The sequence below is a fragment of the Aotus nancymaae genome, unplaced genomic scaffold (assembly GCF_030222135.1).
Source record: "Aotus nancymaae isolate 86718 unplaced genomic scaffold, 86718_ANA_hifiasm-v0.15.2.pri h1tg000059l, whole genome shotgun sequence".
Taxonomy (NCBI): domain Eukaryota; kingdom Metazoa; phylum Chordata; class Mammalia; order Primates; family Aotidae; genus Aotus; species Aotus nancymaae.
The window spans coordinates 2,157,481-2,177,573 of NW_026988473.1; the positions used below are offsets into that span (position 1 = coordinate 2,157,481).

Consider the following 20,093-nt stretch of genomic DNA (forward strand, 5'->3'; position numbering starts at 1 on the left):
CATCTCAAAAAAAAAAAAAAAAAAAAAAGAGGAGTTGTAGTGGCCCATGGAGGAGGGTTTTGTGTTAGAGAAAATGGGCATGAAGGTGGGCTTACCTCCAAGACATTGCCCAGCCACGATCTCCTGTCTACCACATCCCAGGGGGGCCAGGCTCCTGCCGCCATCTGGGAGACTCGCTCCTTCTCCAGGTGAGAGATGCCCTTCTTTCCTTCTCCTTCATGGGCACCAGACATTGATTCTGAGAGTTGTGATTATGAATATTGTTCAATTCTATATTCAGGGCTGATGCTCATTCATTTCATTCCTCATACGTTACTTGATCCCATACTGCGTGTTGGGTCTTGTTCTAGGTGCTGGGAATACTGCAGGAAAATAGGCAAAGTCTTTACCCTCAATTTGCTGACATCCTGATGGAGGCTGACACAAGACAAATACACCAATAAGCATCTGATAGGACATCAGGGGCGCCGGAGAAGAACACGGGTGGGTGCTGGCTCACACCTGTAATCCCAGAGTTTTGGGAGGCTGAGGCAGGACTGCTTGAGGCCAGGAGTGTGGGACCAGCCTGAGCAACATAGGAGTCTACAAAAATAAAAATTAGCTAGGCGTGGCAATGCATGCCTGTAGTCCCAGCTACTTGGGAGCCTGAGGAGGGAGGACTGAGCCCCAGAGTGAGGCTGTAGTGAGCTAGGACCGCACCACTGCACTCCAGCCTGGGCAACAGAGCGAGACCCTGTCTCCAAAAAAAGAATAATGCAGTCAGGAAAGTAAGGGCCAGAGAGTGGCTGGGTAAGGAGTCGGCAGGGAGAGCCCTAGGAGGAGGTGACGTGTGACCAGAGGCCTGGAGCGAGTGGGGAATGGAGCCTCACTGGGATCAGAGGGAAGCGCTTCCAGACAGAGAGAACAGGATGTGGCCAGGCCTTGGGGTGGGAAGGAAGGTGGGATGGTCTATATGATCCTTCCAGCCCCAGGGTTTACAGAGCAGTAAGAAAAGCAAGGACTTTGGACCCAAGCCGAAGGGGACTGCGTTGGGCTGGGTGACCTCAGGCAAGCACCGCAGCTCTCTGTGCCTGTTTCCTCAACCGGGTGTGGCAGTGGGAGTGAGATGGGGTAGAAGCCCCCGGTCACCCTCAGACACACAGCGGGTGCTTCTCGTAGCCAGAGACAAGGCTCCTGCGGTTTCTGCTCTCCCCGCCTTCCTCTTCCACCCCTCTCTTTCTGGGAAAGGGACAGCGCCATTGGTCAGCCAGGGCAGTGGATGCTCAAGGGAGGAATAAGGGAAGTGGCCGCTGGCCTAAGGGAGGGGGTGCACTCCACCTGTGAAACAGGATGGGGTGGATCTGGAGAGGCCAGTCTGGGCTCCTTGTCACAGGAGCTGGCTAGAGGAAGAGAGAGGCCTCTGGACGGATCTCCAAGGGAGATGGTGGTGGAAGGAGGCAAGGTGCAAGGGACTTGCCAGCCGTGGCCTCCTTTGGAATTGTAATAAGAAGGTCGGCAGAATGCACAAGTGTTCACCCAGAAGAATGAGGCTCCTGGGGCTTCCACTCCATAAAGCTCTGCTGTTTGCTCGATGGGGGCAGTGGCTCACACCAGTAATCCCAGCACTTTGGGAGGCTGAGGTGGGTGGATCACCTGAGGTCAGGAGTTTGAGACCAGCCTGGCCAACATGGTGAAACTCTGTCTCAACTAAAAATGCAAAAAATTAGCAGGACATGGCAGCGGGAGCCTATAATCCCAGCTACTCCAGAGGCTAAGGCAGAATTGGTTGAATGTGGGAGGCGGAGGTTGCAATGAGCCGAGATCCCACCAATGTACTCCAGCCTGGGTGACAGAGCAATACGCAGTCTCTGGGGGAAAAAAAAAAGTTAGCTGGGCGTGGTGGCGGGCGCCTGTAATCCCAGCTACTCAGGAGGCTGGGGCAGGAGACTCACTTGAACCTGGGAGGCAGAGGTTGCAGTGAGCCAAAATCGTGCTATTGCACTCCAGCCTGAGTGACAAGAGTAAACCTCGGTCACACACACACACGAAAAAAACCTGGGCGACAGAGACCCCGTCTCTACAAAAAGTAAAGAAAAATTAGCCAGTCGTGGTGGTGAGGGTCTGTAGTCCCAGCTACTTGGAAGGCTGAGGCAGGAGGATCCCTTGAGCCTAGGAAGTCGAGGCTGCAGTGAGCTATGATCGTTCCACTGAATTCTAGCCTGTCTAGACCTTGTCTCAAAAAAAAAAAATCCCAACACCTGCTGTTTCGTTTACATTGTTAACCAAGAGCATGAACTTTTATAACTTAAAAAGAGGCACGTGACCATATCCACTGTCCGTGTAGATTCTACATTTGTTGGGGGCCGCAATGGGGCGCCTTGGAGGTGTGCGTTCGGGGGGGTGGGGCCAGGAAGGCGGGACCTCACCCAATCCTGGAGACTCCTGCGGATGCCACTGTGAGGAGCAGGTCGGCGAAAGAGCCCGGGTCCGCGGCAGGCTGCACCCGCACCTGGGACGCCTCCGCGGCGGACGCCGTCGGCCCCGCCCCGCCCCTTCTTCCCAAGGGGCTGCGGAGGGAGGCGCCCCACCGGGTCATGAGGGCGGGGCTCTCCCTGGCCCCGCCCCCGGCGGCCCCCCTCCCAGCGCCCCGGCTCAGCTCAGCCTCACGCCCCGCCCCTTCGCGCGTGACCTCGGCCCCCCCTCCCTGCGAGCCCCTGCCCCGCCCCCGCCCCCGCCCCCGCCCCGGGTCCCTCTGTCACTTCCTGAATCCCGCTTCCTGCTTCCCAGAAGCCGGGATCCGGAGCCGCCCGAAGTCGGTGCCGCAGCCCCCGGCGCCCCCGGTGAGCGCGGCAGGGCCGGGGCTGGGGGCGAGGGCGGGGCTGCAGGGGCGGGGCTGAGGGGGGATTGCGGGTCCCAGGAACCCTTCCCCTACCCTACGCCCCACTCTTAGTCCCACTCCCCTTGACCGCCCAGCTTCTCCTCTCCTAGGCGAGGTTCCCTGGAAGTTGGGCTGATAGTTCACCCTGCATCCTCATCCAAGGTCGCTCTGGGTTGCTTCGCGGCCAGCAGCTGCATCCCGACCCCGCTTCCCTCCTGGGGGCCATGCCGGGGCTCCCTGCACATTCCCTGGGACTCAGAACCGGGGCCTCACTCGGCCCCACAGTAAGGAGACCTTTCCTGCCTCCTCTCTCTTTCCCATTACCCAGCCTCCAAATCTCTGGGCAGGAAGGAGGTTGCTCCCGACTGGCTGGGACCTACAGCAGAACTGAGTGCTCTCCAGCCCCGGCACCTCCCACCTCCCGCCCCGCGAACACACACCAGAGCCAGGGAAGGGCCCTGCATCCTGTGAAGCCCCTCAGGACTCAGCGGTGGTCAGAGCCGGGCGGTGCATTTACCCCTCAGATCACTGCCAGGCTCTGCACCTGTGACCCCATTCTGTAATTGGGGAAACTGAGACCCAGGAGGGTGATGGTGGCCGGGCCACCGGTGGGCGCTGGGGTTGTTGGGATGGGCCGCGCTGACCCAGGCCTCCCTGTCCCGCAGACATGTCCTTCCGCAAAGTGGTCCGGCAGAGCAAATTCCGCCATGTGTTCGGGCAGCCGGTCAAGAACGACCAGTGCTATGAGGACATTCGCGTGTCCCGTGTTACCTGGGACAGCACCTTCTGCGCCGTCAACCCCAAGTTCCTGGCGGTGATTGTGGAAGCCAGTGGTGGGGGTGCCTTTCTGGTGCTCCCCCTAAGCAAGGTGGGTCCTGTCAGGGTTGGGGGAAGAGGAGGCACCTTAGCCACCCCTGCTGGGCCTTTCTGCACACCTGGAACCCCTCATCTTGTCCTTTCTCACACTGCTGGGCAGGCGTTATAACCCAGATTTATTGTCTCAATTGTTAGCACAGACAGAGAGTGGCCTGTTGCCACAGAGTCAGGGTGAGAGGCAACAGACATTTCCTGCTTACCTGGCGAGTGGGGCGCAGTCACATCAGGGCCACCTGTGAGCCAGGACTTGCACGCCATTCCCACTCCATGGAGGGGAAGACTAAGGCCCTGGGAGGAGTGGAGCCCCCTGACCCCCTCCTCATGCCCACAGACGGGCCGAATTGACAAAGCCTACCCGACGGTGTGCGGGCACACGGGGCCTGTCCTGGATATCGACTGGTGTCCCCACAACGACGAAGTCATCGCCAGCAGCTCGGAGGACTGCACGGTCATGGTGAGGCACCAGACTGGCTGGGCCAGGGTCACAGGTGTGGTTCAAGGGGACCAGCAGTAGGGCCAGCAGAGGACTGAGCCCAGTGGCCCTGTCCTTACCACAGGTGTGGCAGATCCCAGAGAACGGGCTGACCTCCCCGCTGACGGAGCCGGTGGTGGTACTAGAGGGGCACACCAAGCGGGTGGGCATCATCGCCTGGCACCCAACAGCCCGCAATGTGCTGCTCAGTGCAGGTCTGCACCGCCCTCCATCTGGTCCCCCCCCGGACCCCTCCATACATCCCAGCAGCCCCTCCAGAGCCCACCTGACAGAGGGGAAAGCTGAGGCCCTCAGAGTTGGAGAGACCCGGTCTGTCCCAGGGTGGTGGGCAGAGTGGGTCTGGTGAGCTAATAGCCTCCTGCCGCCTACCCGGCCCAAGCTGACGGCCCTCACCTGCCAGGCTGTGACAACGTGGTACTCATCTGGAACGTGGGCACGGCAGAGGAGCTGTACCGCCTGGACAGCCTGCACCCTGACCTCATCTACAACGTCAGCTGGAACCGCAACGGCAGCCTGTTCTGCTCAGCATGCAAGGACAAGAGTGTGCGCATCATCGACCCCCGCCGGGGCACCCTGGTGGCAGTACGTGGCCCCCGAGGGCAAGGATGGCTGTGGATAGGCCCAGGGCCTCAAGTGGGACACTGCACTGACCAGCCTGTCCCCCACAGGAGCGGGAGAAGGCTCACGAGGGTGCCCGGCCCATGCGGGCCATCTTCCTGGCCGATGGCAAGGTGTTCACCACAGGCTTCAGCCGAATGAGTGAGCGGCAGCTGGCACTCTGGGACCCCGTGAGTGGCCAGCCTGAGGGGGCAAGTTGGAGATGTGGGCCCGACCCTGGGGAGCTCCGCCCTGGGCTTGGCAGGCAGGGTTCACCCTGGAGAGGCCTGTGGTTCCTAGGTTCTCTGCCTGACACTTGAGGTGTCAGCCTCTCCTCTCCTGCCCCCTGCTCGCCCAAATTCCCCACCACTCCCCCAGGTGGCCTCCCACTGCCCGTGTCTTCGCCCATGTTGTTCATGCCAATGGAAGGCCCCTTCTCTCCCTTGCTTGCCTGTACCACCCAGCTGCCAGTGCCAGCCTCCCTGCTCCTCCAGAAAGCCTCCCGGCCCTGCACGAGAAGCGCCCTGGCCCCCAGCCCTCTCTGCTTCTGCATAGTGACCTCTAGGGCCCCTTAAGCAGGGGCTGGTGCTGCTGGCACCCTGGGTCCCCCGTGGCAGGGTATGTCTCAGCACTGCTCCGTGGCCTGGGCGTAGTCTTAAGGCCTGGAGGAGGCTGGGAAAGAGAGGCCCTGGGAATGAAGTGGGTCCAGGAGGGCCAGGTGGGGGTCTTCGTGTGGGCAAAGGCATAGAGGTGGGAGAGAGTCCACCTGCATTTAGGGGACAGGCTGGCTGGCCTTAGTGAGGCCAGCTAAGGCCTGTCCTGGTGTGGTCTGGGATCAGCGGGTGAGGAGGTTCTGCTTGGCCTGACTGCCCGCAATGTGCCAGGAAAACCTCGAGGAGCCCATGGCCCTGCAGGAACTGGACTCGAGCAACGGGGCCCTGCTGCCCTTCTACGACCCCGACACCAGCGTGGTCTACGTGTGCGGCAAGGTGGGGCCGGGCAGGGCTGGCAAGGGGCAGGGCAGAGGCGTGCCCCGGTGCTGAGCCCCCTCCCCACACAGGGTGACTCCAGCATCCGGTACTTTGAGATCACCGAGGAGCCCCCCTACATCCACTTCCTGAACACATTCACCAGCAAGGAGCCCCAGCGGGGCATGGGCAGCATGCCCAAGCGGGGCCTGGAGGTCAGCAAGTGCGAGATCGCCCGGTAAGAGGGCCACCAAGGCCACTCCGGGACAGGGTCAGGCCATGGAGGCTGCTCGGGAGCAGAATCCGCCATGGGGTCCTTGGGGCCAGGGTCGGCCTGTAGGAAGCCTTGCAGCAGGGAGGCCAGGTGGGCTACAGGAGCTGTCATGAGGCAGCTTGGGTGGGGGGTCTAGCTGCCTTAGGGGTCAGCCTGTGGAGGTCTGGGGGTGAGGACTGAAAGTGGAGGATGCCGGGAGCCAGGAGAGCAGGGGGCGGAGGGGTTCCACCCATGGCTCCTCCTCGCGTCCCCAGGTTCTACAAACTGCATGAGCGCAAGTGTGAGCCCATTGTCATGACTGTGCCAAGAAAGGTGAGGCCACCCGTCCATCTGCTCACTTGCCCCTTTCTCTAGCAGGCAGGCCATGCAGTTGTGACCAGGGCAATGGAACACGACCTAGTATGGTTTGTGGGCAGTGAGCAGGACAGATGCCAGCTTGCCCTTGTACCAGCCAGCTGTGGGGCTGTGCCAGGCAGGGGACAAGTGGGGATGAGACACAGGGTGAGCAGGGGCCCTGCCCTGAACAAGCCATAGGAGGACACCAGGCAGTCAGGGAGGAAGTGGCAGCCACAGAGATCTTCCTGAAGGAGGCAGGAAGCACAGCTGGGGTGGCGCCTTCCACTGGGACAGGCCAGGCGAAGGGCATGGTGGTGGGAATGGAGAGAGGAACAGGGAGTCTAGCTGCAGTGGGGAATCTCATGATGCGGGGACCGGGCCACATGTGGCTTGGCCTCAGATGCCCCGCTCAGAGCCTTGAACACGCTTCCATGATTCTCTGGCCAGCATTGGCCAAGTGCTCTTTCAGCGTGCCAGGCACATTTCGGGGAGCAGAGCGGAGCTAAGCTGATGGGGCCTGCTCTGGGAGCTCACAGACCATGGCCCCAGAATCCCACAAACCCACATAGTGGCCCCTGTGGCTTGCAGGGGAAGGTAGTGACAGGGGCCTTGCCCAGGAAGGGTGGGAAAGCTTTAGAGGAAGCTGTTGACAGTGTCCAGAAGGGAAGTGAAAGGCCAGATTTGAGCTTTAGAAAGGTCCCTTGGGGCCAGGCTGTGGGAGAATGGGTTGACAGAGTGTAAGCCTGGGGCCAGGGAGTGAAGAGGGACCCTGATGGGGCCTCCCAACTGATCTTGACCTCCCTGGCCTGCTGCCCAGTCGGACCTCTTCCAGGATGATCTGTACCCGGACACAGCCGGGCCCGAGGCAGCCCTGGAGGCTGAGGAGTGGGTGAGCGGGCGGGACGCTGACCCCATCCTCATCTCTCTGCGGGAGGCCTACGTGCCCAGCAAGCAGCGGGACCTGAAGATCAGCCGGCGCAATGTGCTGTCTGACAGCCGGCCCGCCGTGGCCCCGGGCTCCTCCCGCCTGGGGGCCCCTGCATCTACCACCACTGCTGCTGATGCCACCCCCAGTGGCAGCCTGGCCAGAGCCGGGGTATGCACCCCCAGGCAGAGGTGGTGTTGGGAGCCCCACATGTGGCCCTGGGCCATTTGCTGTCCCTCTCTGGGGTGGTGGTGGGTTTGGGAGGGCTGTGGCTTAGCAGCCCCTGACCAGCACGCCCTCCCCCCACCCCCTCACGTCCCCACAGGAGGCTGGGAAGCTGGAGGAGGTGATGCAGGAGCTGCGGGCCCTGAGGGCGCTGGTCAAGGAGCAGGGGGAGCGCATCTGCCGCCTGGAGGAACAGCTGGGCCGCATGGAGAACGGGGATGCCTAGGGCCGCAGCCATGTGCCACCTTCATCTCCTCCGCCCCCTTCCCGCTCAGCTTCTGCTGGCTGGTGGCAGCGGGCTGGCTGGCTGGCTGCCCAGGGCCTCTGAGGCAGCAGGGGTCAGTTACCACCCGGACCCATCCCAGGCCCAGGCCAAAGCCACCACCCAGCTTTCCTCATTGTTGCTGTGGAGGATTTCTACGCCCAGGCGAGCTCCTCGACCTCTGACGGACCATCTCCCTGACCATGGCCCAGACCTCCCTCCCCAGAGGAAGCGGGAGGGTGGGCTCTATATTTTCATTCCAAAATAAAATCCTCTTTTTAAAAGCCAGGCTGACCTGCCGCTGGAGGGTGGGGCTGGGAAGTCTGGAAACCTGGAGACAGATGATGTCACATGAGTCACACATGTGCAGAAGGTCTGGGGGCAGTGAGCAGCCCCACAGACATGGCTCCCCTGGGTTGTCAGGCAGGGAAACTGAGGCAGAGGACCTCAGCACACATGCTGCATTCAGCTTCAAGCTGGTACTGCTTCTCCCTCGGAGGACAGGCCCTGAAGCCCAGCCGCCTCTGGAGAGACCCGGGAGGGTCTGGTGTGGACCAGGGGTCCTGTAGCAGGGAGGGGCAAGTGGGGTACTGTGGGCAGGAAGCGGAAACACGGGCCACCCTTCGCTGCAGGCGAGCACTGAGCTCACTTCTCGCTCGACACAGCCAGAGCTGGAGGTGGGTGCCTGGCGCGGAGGGGCCTGTGGACCAATGGTGAGACTCGGGGCCCCCGGGTTCTTGGGATGGGGTTCACAGGAGGTCGGGGCTGGAATGTCTGGGTACCAGGAGCTGAGAAGGGCCCCACACTGGCCCTGGGTAAGAGGTGAAACCTAAAAGGAATGTGGCAGAGGCTAGGCCTTTCTCTCACCTAAGCTGGGCTCCCTGGGACTCCAGGTATGGCCCCCAGCACCCCACACTGGGCCAGACCCCCCTCAGGAACCCTGGGAAGGCCCTCACCTGGTCTTCTGGTGAGCAGGAACTTGTATTCCAGGAGCCTGGGCAGACAGCCTGGGGTGGTGGGGGGTGGCGGGGGGTGGCTGGCTGTACCTCAGCACCCCTCCCCCGACACCCCCCATCTAGCCTGTTCCAACCGCAGACTTCCTCTGGCAGCTGCGCCAGCCCCCAGCCCTTCTCGCCTGGGGCCCCCAGGGACTGGGAGTGGAACGGAAACCCTGCAGCTGGGGCAGCCCCATGGTGGGAGGGAGGAAGAGGGGCCTCACGGACCCCCGGCTGGGGACCTGGCCAAGCAGAGGATGAGCAGTTGCCTCCAGGTGGGTTTAGGCCCCTCCACCCGCCATCCCAGGCCTGACACCAGCTAGCAGCCTCCATCCCTCCCGCCCTCTCCTCCCCCACCCACCCAGGCAGCCTAGACACATTTAACCCATACTTACTGAGCACCTACTAACATGCTTGACCCAAAAAGCCCCCGTCGCCTAGCAGCTTATTGTGGGAGGTAGATAAGACGAGAGACATACAAAATTAGTACAATTATCTACTGCATTAGGCGGCATGGGAGAAGAAAGGCAATGTGAGTGCTGGGGGTGCTGGGGTGGGCTGCAGGGATCCACATCAGGGGAGAGATGAAGGTCAGGTTCAGCCTGGGCGGGCGGTGGTTTGAGCCTGGTGAACAGCCATACAGCCCCAGGGAGGGGAGGGTGGGGGAAGGTGGAGCCTTCCGGGTAGAGGGAACAGCCAGTGCAAAGTACCCAGGCAAGCGGCTCCGTGCAGTGGTTGGGGGAGGTGCAGCGGTAGAGAGGAGGTTGGAGGGATGGGGGCTGATCTCATAGGGCCAGAGTTTGGTTGACCAAATAAGGCCTTGGGCTTTTCTGCTTGGCTGTCCCAAGAGGATCCAGAAGAGAAAAAAAGGCAAGTGGTCTTGGTCACCCAGCCTGCCCCACACGGGGCCCCCACCCCCGGTGCTGAGCCCTCTGAGCCCCCGCCTGTCTCCCACAGGCTCTGCCCTGGGCCCTAGGGCTCGGGATGCTGCTGGCCCTACCAGGGGCCTTGAGCTCGGGGGGCGCCGAGGAGGACGGCGTGGGCTCCAGCTCTGTCACTGTCGTTCTGCTGCTGTTGCTGCTCCTGCTGCTGGCCACTGGCCTGGCACTGGCCTGGTGCCGCCTCAGCCGTGACTCGGGGGGCTACTACCACCCAGCCCGCCTGGGTGCTGCGCTGTGGGGCCGCACGCAGCGCCTGCTCTGGGCCAGCCCCCCGGGCCGCTGGCTGCAGGCCCGAGCTGAGCTGGGGTCCCCAGACAATGACCTTGAACGGCAGGAGGATGAGCAGGATGCGGACTATGACAGCGTCGCGGATGGTGGCCTGCAGGCTGACCCCGGGGAAGGCAAGCAGCGGTGTGGAGAAGCGCCCAGCCCGGAGCAGGTCCCTGTGCAGGCTGAGGAAGCCAGAGACAGTGACGCAGAGGGGCACCTGGTCCTCAGCTCCCCAGGGCCGGCGAGCGCAGGGGGCAGTGCTGAGGCCCTGCTGAGTGACCTGCATGCCTTTGCTGGCAGCGCAGCCTGGGACGACAGTGCTAGGGCAGGTGGGGCCCAGGGCCTCCATGTCACCGCACTGTAGAGGCCGGTCTTGGTGTCCCGTCCCTGTCACGGCCGCTCAACCCGTGCCTCTGCTTTCCAAGATGCCATGGCTGGACTGGACCCCCACCCCACGTGGCCACACCTCAGACTGCCACCCCGACCATTTTCCCAGTCCATGTGTCCCCCCACTCACCACGGGAAGGCCTCCACCCCCAATCCCAGAGGCATCAGGCAACCATTTGAAATAAAACCCCTCCAGCCTGTGGCCCTGTGGTCCTACAGAGACCTCTCCCTCGATCCAACCCACCCCTGCTCCCAGAAGTGCAGGGGAAAGAGCCAGGTCAGCGCCACGATTCAGCCCTTTAATCTTCCACAGGAACAGCTGAGTGCGGGGGCGGTGGGCGGCAGGGCCCTGGCCCCAGCAGTCGTAGCCTGGAGCCCTCCGTGCTCAGATTCAGGGGCCCAGCCACCCTAGCAGACACACACTCTCACAGGCACTCACACCCACCCCCAGGTCTCTGGAACTGGCCCAGGATCCTGCTGCCCTCACAGCCGCAGGGACAGGGCTCAAGGGTGGCCCTCCCCCCACCCAGCCTCTTAGTGCCCTGGACGCCCACGGCCCCTCTTGGACTTCTTGGTCCCTGAGGGGGGACGGATGGGGAGAGGGGCGGTGATCGAGGGTGGCGGCGGCGGTGGCAGGAGTGGAGGTAGAGGTGGCTCCATGGGCTCTGGAAGGCTGGGGCTAGGCCGAAACCCCTCAAAGGGGGAGAACTTGAGGGGGCTGCAGGAGAAACCAAGGCAGAGTAAGAGCCTCCAAGACCCTGCCAGGGCCTGCCAGCACTTGATCAGGGAAGGCAGCCTTTCCCACCTGCTGGGGCACACAGGCTCCCATCCAGGTAGCCTGGCCGCAATGGGTACAGGGACTGGGGTCCTCATGGTAGACACAGCCACCGAGGCCAACACTGGCTGATAGGCGTAGCCAAGGCACACGAGCTGGCATCCTGCTGTTAGCACCCCTGCCCCAGCCACACACGCCCTGTCCCTCAGTACCTGATGGGGGCCCGGGGGCTGCTGTTGAGGCGCCTGGGTGAGCGCAGCTTGGGCTGGAAGGAGAAGCCCTCCTTGATGCTGTCCAGGACAGACGGCGCCACGTACGTGAAGCCCTGGGGGCAGAGGCAGGGCCAGGAGACACTCAGTGCCCGCCATCCTCAGCCACGATCCCTGCCCTCGTCCCACAGGCCCCAGGCCCCCGCCCTCACCAGGAAGGCCTGGTTGGCACTCTCGCTGAGGGCCGTGTCATCGGGACTGTCCACTGGAGTCTGTCGCGTGAAGCGGGTGTCAAACTGGCTCACATCCTCCTCTGACTGCTACGGGCCGACCAGAGCGAGGAGGGGTCAGAAGGCACCAAGGTGCAGGTCCTCCATCAGCCACCCACCACCAGGCCAGCTGCTCACCAGACAGGGCCTGAAAGGGGGGTCCACGCGGCGGGCCAGTAGGTCGTCCCAATTCATGTGCCGGAAAAAGGGGTGCTTCTGTGGGTAGAGAATGCCCCAAACCCACTAACAGCTCGCCCCGATTGCCCCTTTGTTCACTCACTTTGCCCTAGGGCCCTGTTCCCATTCCCGGCACCCTTGGAGACTCAGCTCCACCCCGATGGTGGCCCCAAACCCACCTGCACATCAGCGGCATCCCCTGGGCCACCCCCAATCCGCTGGCTGGGATTCCGTTTCAGAAACTGTGGGACCGGGACAGAGGGTGAGGGCCTGGCAGGTACTGCTCATGTGTCCCCATGTCCCAGGGCCAGCCAGGTCAGATGACATGAGAGAGAATGCCTGTGGGTACGGCTCCCACCTATGGATAGCCCCGGGACTTTCAAGGTTTGGTCAAGGACGCCATCTTCTCCACAAAGGCTATGCACAGCCTCCCAGGCCCCGGCACAGCCCCAGGGTGCTTTGGTGAGGCACCAACTCCCTATGTGGCCGCCTGGCCTACCCCCAACACCTCTGATGCTCGCATTTGATGGAAGAGTGGCCAGTCCATCACGAGCATGTCACTGGTTAGCACTCAACCTAGGGACTGGGCCAGGGCAACAGCTGATATGTGTCAGGGCTGCGACCGGGGCTCAATCTCAGACTTTGAGGCAGGGGCTCCTTTTACTCCCAGAGGCAAACTGCACAGGCCAGGGTGGCCGTGGCTTCCCCACTGCCCAGAGACTCAGGAATCCCTGCAGAGCAGCTGGCAGGGCCCAGGAGAAGAGGAGGGAGCCCTACCTTTTTGACAAGGTCCCGGGCATCTGGGGTGAGGTAGGGGGGCAGCGCCAGCTTGCCCTTGATGATCTTATCCATGGTTTTCTTCCGGTTCTCTGCGGTGAAGGGTGGCTGGAGGAGGAGGAAGGTGAGAGGAGCCTTGTGGGCCTCCCACCAGGCCCTGCCCCAGGAGGGGCTCCTCCCGCCCCTGCCCCTCCCCCTCCCCCTCCCAGAGGGCTGGACTTGCCGATCCAGTGAGCATGTCGTACATCAGGGTCCCCAGGCTCCACCAGTCCACAGCCCGGTTGTGGCCACTGCGCACCAGAATCTCAGGGGCCCTGGGGTCCAGGTGGAACTGTCAGTCAGGCCAGGCCCCTTCGGGCTGTCCTCCCGACCCCTAGGCCAGCCAGGCGCCACTTACATGTACTCAATGGTGCCGCAGAAGGTGTGAGTGACGGCGCCCTCATGGATCGACTCCTTGCAGAGTCCAAAGTCGGTCAGTTTGATGTGGCCTGAGGAAGAATGTTGGAGAGGAGTGACCGGAGTCACACCCCACCCACGGGCTCCTCGACCCTCCCCACAGATTGCAGACCCTGCATGCAGCTGATGTGCACGCGTGCGCACCCTGGCTGCTGAGCATGATGTTCTCGGGTTTGAGGTCCCGGTAGATGATGCCCAGGGAGTGGAGATGGCCCAGGGCCAGAGTGATCTCGGCCAGGTAGAAGCTGTAGAAACGACACAGGGTAAAGGAGGGAGCAGGGCAGGGACCCGGCAGCCTCGGGAGGGCAGAGGAGTAACACCCACCAGGCCGTATCTTCCAGGAAGATGCCCTCTCGCTCCAGATGCGTGAAGAGCTCGCCACCTGCCACACAAACACATCAGCAGCCACGTGCTAGGTCCAAGCCCCTTTGCGCTTTCTGAGTCTTGATTTCTTCTTGGGGAAAGTGGAACTCGTAATTCCCGCCCTACCTGCCTCACACAGCTGCCGTGGGAATTCAATTCAGCAAACATCTACCGACGCCTACTCGGAGCCTGGCCCTGTGCTGGGTGAAGCTGGGGACGGGATGAAGAGACCCAGCCACTGCCCTCAGGACGCTCAGTCTACTGGGGAGACAGACATGTACACGATGGCTCTCATATGCCAGGCCCAGGCCACAGCTTCAGGAGCTTAGCTCAAAGATCTCGCAGAAGAGACAGGGAAGACAGAGTGAATCCCAGCACAACAGAACAGAGAAAATGAGGTTTGCTAGGACTTGAAGGGGATGCTGAGACAGACGGGAGCGAATGCAGAGCATGGAGGCAGAGGCTCGCAGGGTTCATCTGGCCCAACCGAGGGAAAAGCAGGCGAAGTCTGCTCACAGCCAGCAGGGGACAGTGGGCCCAGGGGTGAGGCTTGATCTGGGCAGCAAGCCACGGGACTCTGACTAGAAGGGCCGGGAGCAGCCCCAGGCTGTACGACCTCATCAGTCAGTGGAGGAGACACTAGAAAGCAGGTGAGCGAGACGCCTCCGCCCAGTTAGAAAAGTGCTCTGACCCCCGCACCAGGCCCCTGAGAGTGGATGGATGGAGGAGGACGCTGCAGAGAATGAACCAGTTGGACTGGGGACCTGACTGGATGCAGGGCACACAGGAGAGAACAAGACAGGGAGGGGAGTAGGAAGAGACAAAACCATCCTCTGGCCTTCTACCCAAATTCCCCCCATGCCACCCACCCCCAACACAGGTGAGGGACACAGCAGGTGCTGGACAGACATTTGCTGAATGAATGAATGAACGATGGATGGGTGGATGGGTAAGATGGATTGGGGGCCCCCTAGCCAACCCCCACAGACTCATTTCTCAGAGCTTCCCCCCAGAGCTCCCAGAACTTCCTGTGCTGGCTCCCTGCCCCCACCCCTACCCCCGCCTGGGCCCGCACTCATACCACTGAGACACTCGAGGATGAGGTAGAGTTTGCCACAAGTCTGGAAGGCATAGGCCAGTTCCACAATAAAGGGGTGCTTCACTGACTCCAGAATGTTCCGCTCAGCCCGAGTGTGTGCTGTGTCCTTGGCATTGCGCACAATTTTGGCCTGGAGATACAAGAATTGGTTAGAAACTGGGGCATCCAGGCCGGGCACGGTGGCTCACACCTATAATCCCAGCACTTTGGGAGGCCAATGCAGGTGGATCACCTGAGGTCAGGAGTTTGAGACCAGCCTGGCCAACATGGCGAAACCCTGTCTCTACCAAAAATACAAAAATTAGCTGGGTATGGTGGTGCACGCCTGTAATCCCAGCTACTCAGGAGGCTGAGGCAGGAGAATTGCTTGAACCCAGGGGCAGAGGCTGGGTTCACGCCAGTGAGCTAACATCACGCCACTGTACTCCAGCCTGGGCAGCAGAGTGAGTCTCTGCCTCAGAAAACAACAACAACAACAAATACTGGGGACATCCAGAGCTCCTCAGACCGTCCAGCCATTACCCGCTGCCATCCTCGATCACTCCATTGTATTTCTCCACAATTCTGCTGCTGTCAGCAATCATCACTTTCGGAGATGTTTATCCTCTAACACAGGGTTTCTCGGCACTACTGACACCTGGGACCAGGCCATTCTTTGTTGTGGGAGGCTGTCCTGTGCACTATGGGATGTTCAGCAGCATCCCTGGCCTCTGCCCACCAGGAGCCAGTAATACTCCCCTCTCACCTTGACAATCAAAAATGTGTCCATGCCGGGCACGGTGGCTCACACCCGTAATCCTAGCACTTTGGGAGGCTGAGGCGCGTGGATCACCTGAGGTCAGGAGTTCGAGACCAGCCTGGCCAACACGGCAAAACCCCATCTCTACTAAAAATACCAAAAAAATTAGCCAGGCGTGGTGGTTCATGCCTGTAATCCCAGCTACTCAGGAGGCTGAGGCAGGAGAGTGACTTCAACCCGGGAGGTGAAAGTTGCAGTTAGTCAAGATCACTTCACTGCACTCCAACCTGGGTAACAGAGTGAGACTGCGTCTCAAAGTAAATGAATAAAAATACAAAAATTAGCCAGGTGTGGTGGCACACGCCTGTAGTCCCAGCTGTACTCAGGTGGCTGAGGTAAGAGAACTGCTTGAACCTGGGAGACAGAGATTGCAGTGAGCGGAGAGTGCCCACTGCACTCCAGCCTGGGCCACAGAGCGAGACTCCAGCTCAAAAAAAAAAAAAAAAAAAAAGCGAGGCACAGCTGTAATCCCAGCTGTCAGCACTCTGGGAGACCGAGGTGGGCAGATCACCTGAGATTAGGAGTTCTAGACCATCCTGGTGAAACTCCACCTATACAAAAAATACAAAAATTAGCTGGATGTGGTGGCAGGCGCCTGTAATCCCAGTTACACAGGAGGCTAAGGCACTAGAATTGTTTGAATCTGGGAGGCAGAGGTGGCAGTGAGCCAAGATCGAGCCACCGCCCTCCAGCCTGGGCAACAAAGCGAGACTCCGTCTCAAAAAATGAAAAAAAAAATGTATCCAGACATTGTCAAATGTCCACTGAGAGTCAAAATTGCCCCCATTGAGAATTACTGCAAGACATTACACAGCAGACAATAAACCAACAAATACCAAAGACAGGGATCCTCCTCCATTGTGTTCAATGCTGTCTTCCAAAGCCTGGCACAGACGTTGGGAATGGCAGCCACACAGTATTCACCGGCTGAACCAGTAACTCACCTTCCTTAGGACTTTCATGGCGTATATTTTGCCCAAGTTGGTGCCTTGCACCTTTCGAACCTGGAACACCTGGAGGGCAGGGGAGAAGGATCAACTTCTCTCTCCACACCCTATCTTCAGGAAGCCCCGCCCTGAAGCTCTGGCTTTGGGACCAGGAGGCCTAGGTACTGCCAAGGGTGGGGCAGTGAAGATTTCAAGTCCGATTGGAGAGGATTTGGCCTTCCCTCCTTTGTTTCTGACTCTGAATCCCATTAGAGGATCTGCTGATTCACAAGTCTAATTTGTTTTGAGAACCCTTTGCTGCCTCCTCACAGATGGAGGCTGTGAGGCCAAGAAGAGGGCGCGCCGGCCCTACCTTGCCATAGCCTCCCTTGCCCAGCACACGCAGCAGCTCAAAACAGTGGGGCCCGATGCGCTCCGGGCCGAGGTTCACGCTGCTCTCAGTCAGCTCCACCTCTTCATAGTGCCCCACAGGCCTACGAACACAACAAGTTAATGAGAACAAGGCTCCAGTGCTCCCCAGTTCCCCTTCCCCACTCTATTCTCCCTCCCCCAACACGACCCTCACTCACTCCAGGCCAGCTGCCCTCAACTCGGCAAGGGGACACACGTCCTGTGAGAAACCGAGGGGTAAGAGCCAAGGAAGGTGCCAGGATACCTCCCTGCTCCCGCTCAGGCTGGACTGCTTGGCCCAGGAGAGAAGGGTGTCAGGATGGCAGCTGGCAGGGATGTGCAAGAACTGGGAAGAAGAAGATGAGGGCAGGAAAGGGAGAATCTGGGAAAAGCCTGGGGTCTGGAAGAGAGGTCGGCGTGAGGGTGGGATCAGAGCTTAATAGAGACTGGGATCTGAGCAGGATCTAGGTCTGGAACGGTCGGAGCCGGCTCCGGGTCTGGGCTTGTGGAGCCGCGGCTCCGGCCTCGGCTGGGTGACAGGATCGGCTCCGGGATCCAGTCGCGCCAGTGTGGGGCACTCACCGCAGGGCTGAGCTCTGGCTCTCCCTCGCAGTCGCTGCCTTCCTCGGTCTCCAAATCCAGATCAAACACGGCCGCCATGGCGGCGCTGGCCCCGCGGGCCCCTCGGCCAGTACCTGGCCGGGCTCTGAGTGACAGGCCACAATCGAAACGTCATCTCTCCGCGACGGCGGCCGCGCGCGCCGATGATGCAAAAAGGCCTTACTCCCCTTCCGGAAAATCGCTTAGCCTGGTGGGGAGCCAAGATGGCGTCCGTCGCAAGGCCTCTCGGGAATTGTAGTCCTAGAGTGTCGAGACGCCCAACGTTCAGCCTGCGAAACCCCCTCGACAGGACCCTTGGTCTTCCCAGAACGGCTCTCCGGGAGCCCGTTTTGGTTCTAGGGAGAGTTTTGAGTTTAGATGGGGCAGGTTCGGAAGTGTATGCAGGTGTGAATTTAAATGCAATCCCTAGCCCTTTTGGAGCCGGGTACTGCCAGCCGGCTGGGTGATGAAAGGCAGGTCGCCTTACTTTTGATTTGCTCCTGAAAAGGAGGCAGTTGCATCAGGGTCTCCTCAAAGTGCCTCTGGTTCGAGGACCCTGCAGATCGGAGCATTTACTGTGTGGCCAGCTCGCTGCCAGGCTCTGTTGCCAGGTTCCCGCCCTAAAGGGTTTGGGGGGTCAGTGTTACACCTGTAAATATGTGACTTTGCTGGAGTTTACTCCCTTGTCATTTTAAGCACATTTAGGCACCTGGTACAGACTAGACAATTCAAAAAACTTTGGGTTGGGTGCAGTGGCTCACGCCTGTAATTCCAGCACTTTGGGAGGCCAAGGTGGATGGATCACGAGGTCAGGAGTTCAAGATCAGCCTGGCCAAGATGGTGAAATCCCGTCTCTACTAAAAATATCAAAAATTAGCTGGGTGTGGTGGCGGGCGCCTGTAATCCCAGCTACTCAGGAGGCTGAGGCGGGGAATTGCTTGAACCCGGGAGAAAGAGGTTGCAGTGAGCCGAGATCTCACCACTGCACTCCAGCCTGGGCGACAGAGCAAGACTCCATCTATTTTTTTTTTCCCCCTTTTTTTTGAGACAGAGTCTCACTGCCACCCAGGCTGGAGTGCAGTGGCGTAATCTCGGCTCACTGCAACCTCTGCCTCCCAGGTTCAAGCAATTCTCCAGTCTCAGCCTCCTGAGTAGCTGAGACCACAGGCGTCTGCCACCACGCCAACTAATTTTTACATCTTTAGTAGAGACAGGGTTTCACCATATTGGCCAGGCTGGTCTCGAACTTCTGACCTCATGATCCGCCCGCCTCGGCCTCCCAAAGTGCTGGGATTACAGGCATGAGCCACTGCGCCCTGCCAAGACTCCATCTAAAAAGAAAAAAGAAAAAAAAAAACTGTTGAGGCCGGACAAGATGCCTTGCACCTGTAATCTTAGCACTTGGGGAAGCCAAGTTGGGAGGATCACTTGAGGCCAGGAGTTCAAGGTTACAGTGAGCTATCATGGTGCCACTGCACTCCAGGCTGGGTGACAGAGTGATATCCTATCTCAAAAAAAACCAACAGGCCAGGCGAGGTGGCTCGCGCTTGTAATCCCTGCACTTTGGGAGGCCAAGGTGGGTGGATCACTTGAGGCCAGGAGTTGGAGAACAGCCTGGCCGACATGATGAACTTCTGCCTCTACTATGAATACAAAAATTAGCTGAGCATAGTGGCACACACTTGTACTCCCAGCTACTCAGGAGGTTGAGGCAGGAGAATAGCTTGAACCCAGGCAGCGGAGGTTGCAGTGAGCCAAGATCGCACCACTGCACTCCAGCCTGGGCGACAGAGTGAGACCATGTCTCAAAACAAACAAATAAAGGCTGGACATGGCGGCTCATGCATGTAATCCCAACACTTTGGAAGGCCAAGGTGGGCAAATCACGAGGTCAGGAGTTTGAGACCAGCCTGGCCAATACAAAATATTAGCTGGGCATGGTGGGAGGTGCCTGTAATCTCAGCTACTCAGGAGGCTGAGGCAAGAGAATCACTTGAACCCAGGAGGCAGAGGTTGCAGTGAGCTGAGATTATGCCATTGCACTCCAGCCTGGGCAACAAGAGTGAAATTCCATCTCAAAAAAAAAAAAAAAAAAAACTTTGTTTTTTTTTCTTTGTTTTGTTTTTCAGACAGGATCTTACTCTGTCACCCAGACTGGAGTGCAGTGGCAAGATCATGGCTCACTGCAGCCTTGACTTTTCAGGCTCCAGTGATTCTCCTACCTCAAGTCCCAAGTAGCTGGGATGACAGACACATGCCACCACACCTGCACAATCGGCTAATCCTTTTTTCTTTTTTTCTTATTTATTTATTTATTTATTTTTGGAGAGGAGGTCTTGTTTTGTTGCCCAGGAGGCTAGTCTTGAACTCTTGGACTCAAGTGATCCTCCTGCCTTGGCCTTCCAAAGAGCTGTGATTATAAGCATAAGCCACTGCACCCAGCAAAAAACAAAAACTTTGTTGACAGAATGAACACAGGCTAAGCAAGGTCACTCATGCACTCATGTCTGCAATTCCGGCACTTTGGAAGGCCAAGGCGGGCAGATCACTCGAGGTCAGAAGTTCGAGAACAGCCTGGCCAAAATGTCAAAACCTGTCTTTACTAAAAATACAAAAATTATCTGGGTGTGGTGGTGCACACCTGTAGTCCCAGCTACTTGGGAGACTGAGGCAGGAGAATCACTTGAATCTGGGAGGTGGAGGTTGCAGTGAGCCAAGATCATGCCACTGCACTCCAGCCTGAGCAACAAAGTGAGACTCCATCTCCAAAAAAAAAAGAAAAGAATTAACCAGCAAATCTTGTCTGTGACTTTAGATTGGATATGG

At 59.5% G+C, this 20,093-nt stretch overlaps 3 protein-coding genes across 9 annotated transcripts; 2 read left to right on the forward strand and 1 right to left on the reverse strand.

Moving 5' to 3' along the window:
- The first annotated feature begins 2,740 nt into the window (after positions 1 to 2,740).
- On the forward strand, positions 2,741 to 8,089 carry CORO1B (coronin 1B). 5 transcript variants are annotated; one of them, XM_021669687.2, is made up of 12 exons: positions 2,741 to 2,819; positions 3,186 to 3,416; positions 3,523 to 3,725; positions 4,065 to 4,187; positions 4,291 to 4,420; positions 4,627 to 4,808; positions 4,895 to 5,014; positions 5,708 to 5,812; positions 5,884 to 6,029; positions 6,320 to 6,377; positions 7,219 to 7,497; positions 7,652 to 8,089. In XM_021669687.2, the coding sequence occupies exons 3-12, from the start codon at positions 3,525 to 3,527 to the stop codon at positions 7,775 to 7,777; spliced, it is 1,470 nt and encodes a 489-aa protein (XP_021525362.1). In that variant the 5' UTR covers positions 2,741 to 2,819; positions 3,186 to 3,416; positions 3,523 to 3,524; the 3' UTR covers positions 7,778 to 8,089. The 5 variants fall into 5 exon arrangements, with proteins under 5 accessions (XP_021525362.1, XP_064220742.1, XP_064220741.1 ...); XM_064364672.1 differs by having other exon boundaries at positions 3,186 to 3,350; XM_064364671.1 differs by having other exon boundaries at positions 3,186 to 3,725.
- Positions 8,090 to 8,164: 75 nt separating this feature from the next.
- PTPRCAP (protein tyrosine phosphatase receptor type C associated protein) lies at positions 8,165 to 10,608 on the forward strand. 3 transcript variants are annotated; one of them, XM_064364674.1, is made up of 3 exons: positions 8,468 to 8,526; positions 8,893 to 9,083; positions 9,766 to 10,608. In XM_064364674.1, exons 2-3 carry the CDS (start codon positions 9,066 to 9,068, stop codon positions 10,381 to 10,383), a joined length of 636 nt encoding a protein of 211 aa, XP_064220744.1. In that variant the 5' UTR covers positions 8,468 to 8,526; positions 8,893 to 9,065; the 3' UTR covers positions 10,384 to 10,608. The 3 variants fall into 3 exon arrangements, with proteins under 3 accessions (XP_012308334.2, XP_012308335.2, XP_064220744.1); XM_012452911.3 differs by having other exon boundaries at positions 8,165 to 9,083; XM_012452912.3 differs by lacking the exon at positions 8,893 to 9,083 and having other exon boundaries at positions 8,165 to 8,526.
- An 83-nt stretch (positions 10,609 to 10,691) lies between these two features.
- Positions 10,692 to 17,396, reverse strand: RPS6KB2 (ribosomal protein S6 kinase B2). Its single transcript, XM_012452910.3, has 15 exons — positions 17,250 to 17,396; positions 16,847 to 16,887; positions 16,630 to 16,750; positions 16,275 to 16,343; positions 14,514 to 14,661; positions 13,394 to 13,451; positions 13,214 to 13,314; positions 13,011 to 13,101; positions 12,837 to 12,927; positions 12,614 to 12,721; positions 12,016 to 12,078; positions 11,798 to 11,875; positions 11,603 to 11,710; positions 11,394 to 11,506; positions 10,692 to 11,124 (listed from the first exon to the last, which is right to left on the reverse strand). The coding sequence occupies exons 1-15, from the start codon at positions 17,325 to 17,327 to the stop codon at positions 10,941 to 10,943; spliced, it is 1,452 nt and encodes a 483-aa protein (XP_012308333.1). The 5' UTR covers positions 17,328 to 17,396; the 3' UTR covers positions 10,692 to 10,940.
- Between the last annotated feature and the right edge of the window lie 2,697 nt (positions 17,397 to 20,093).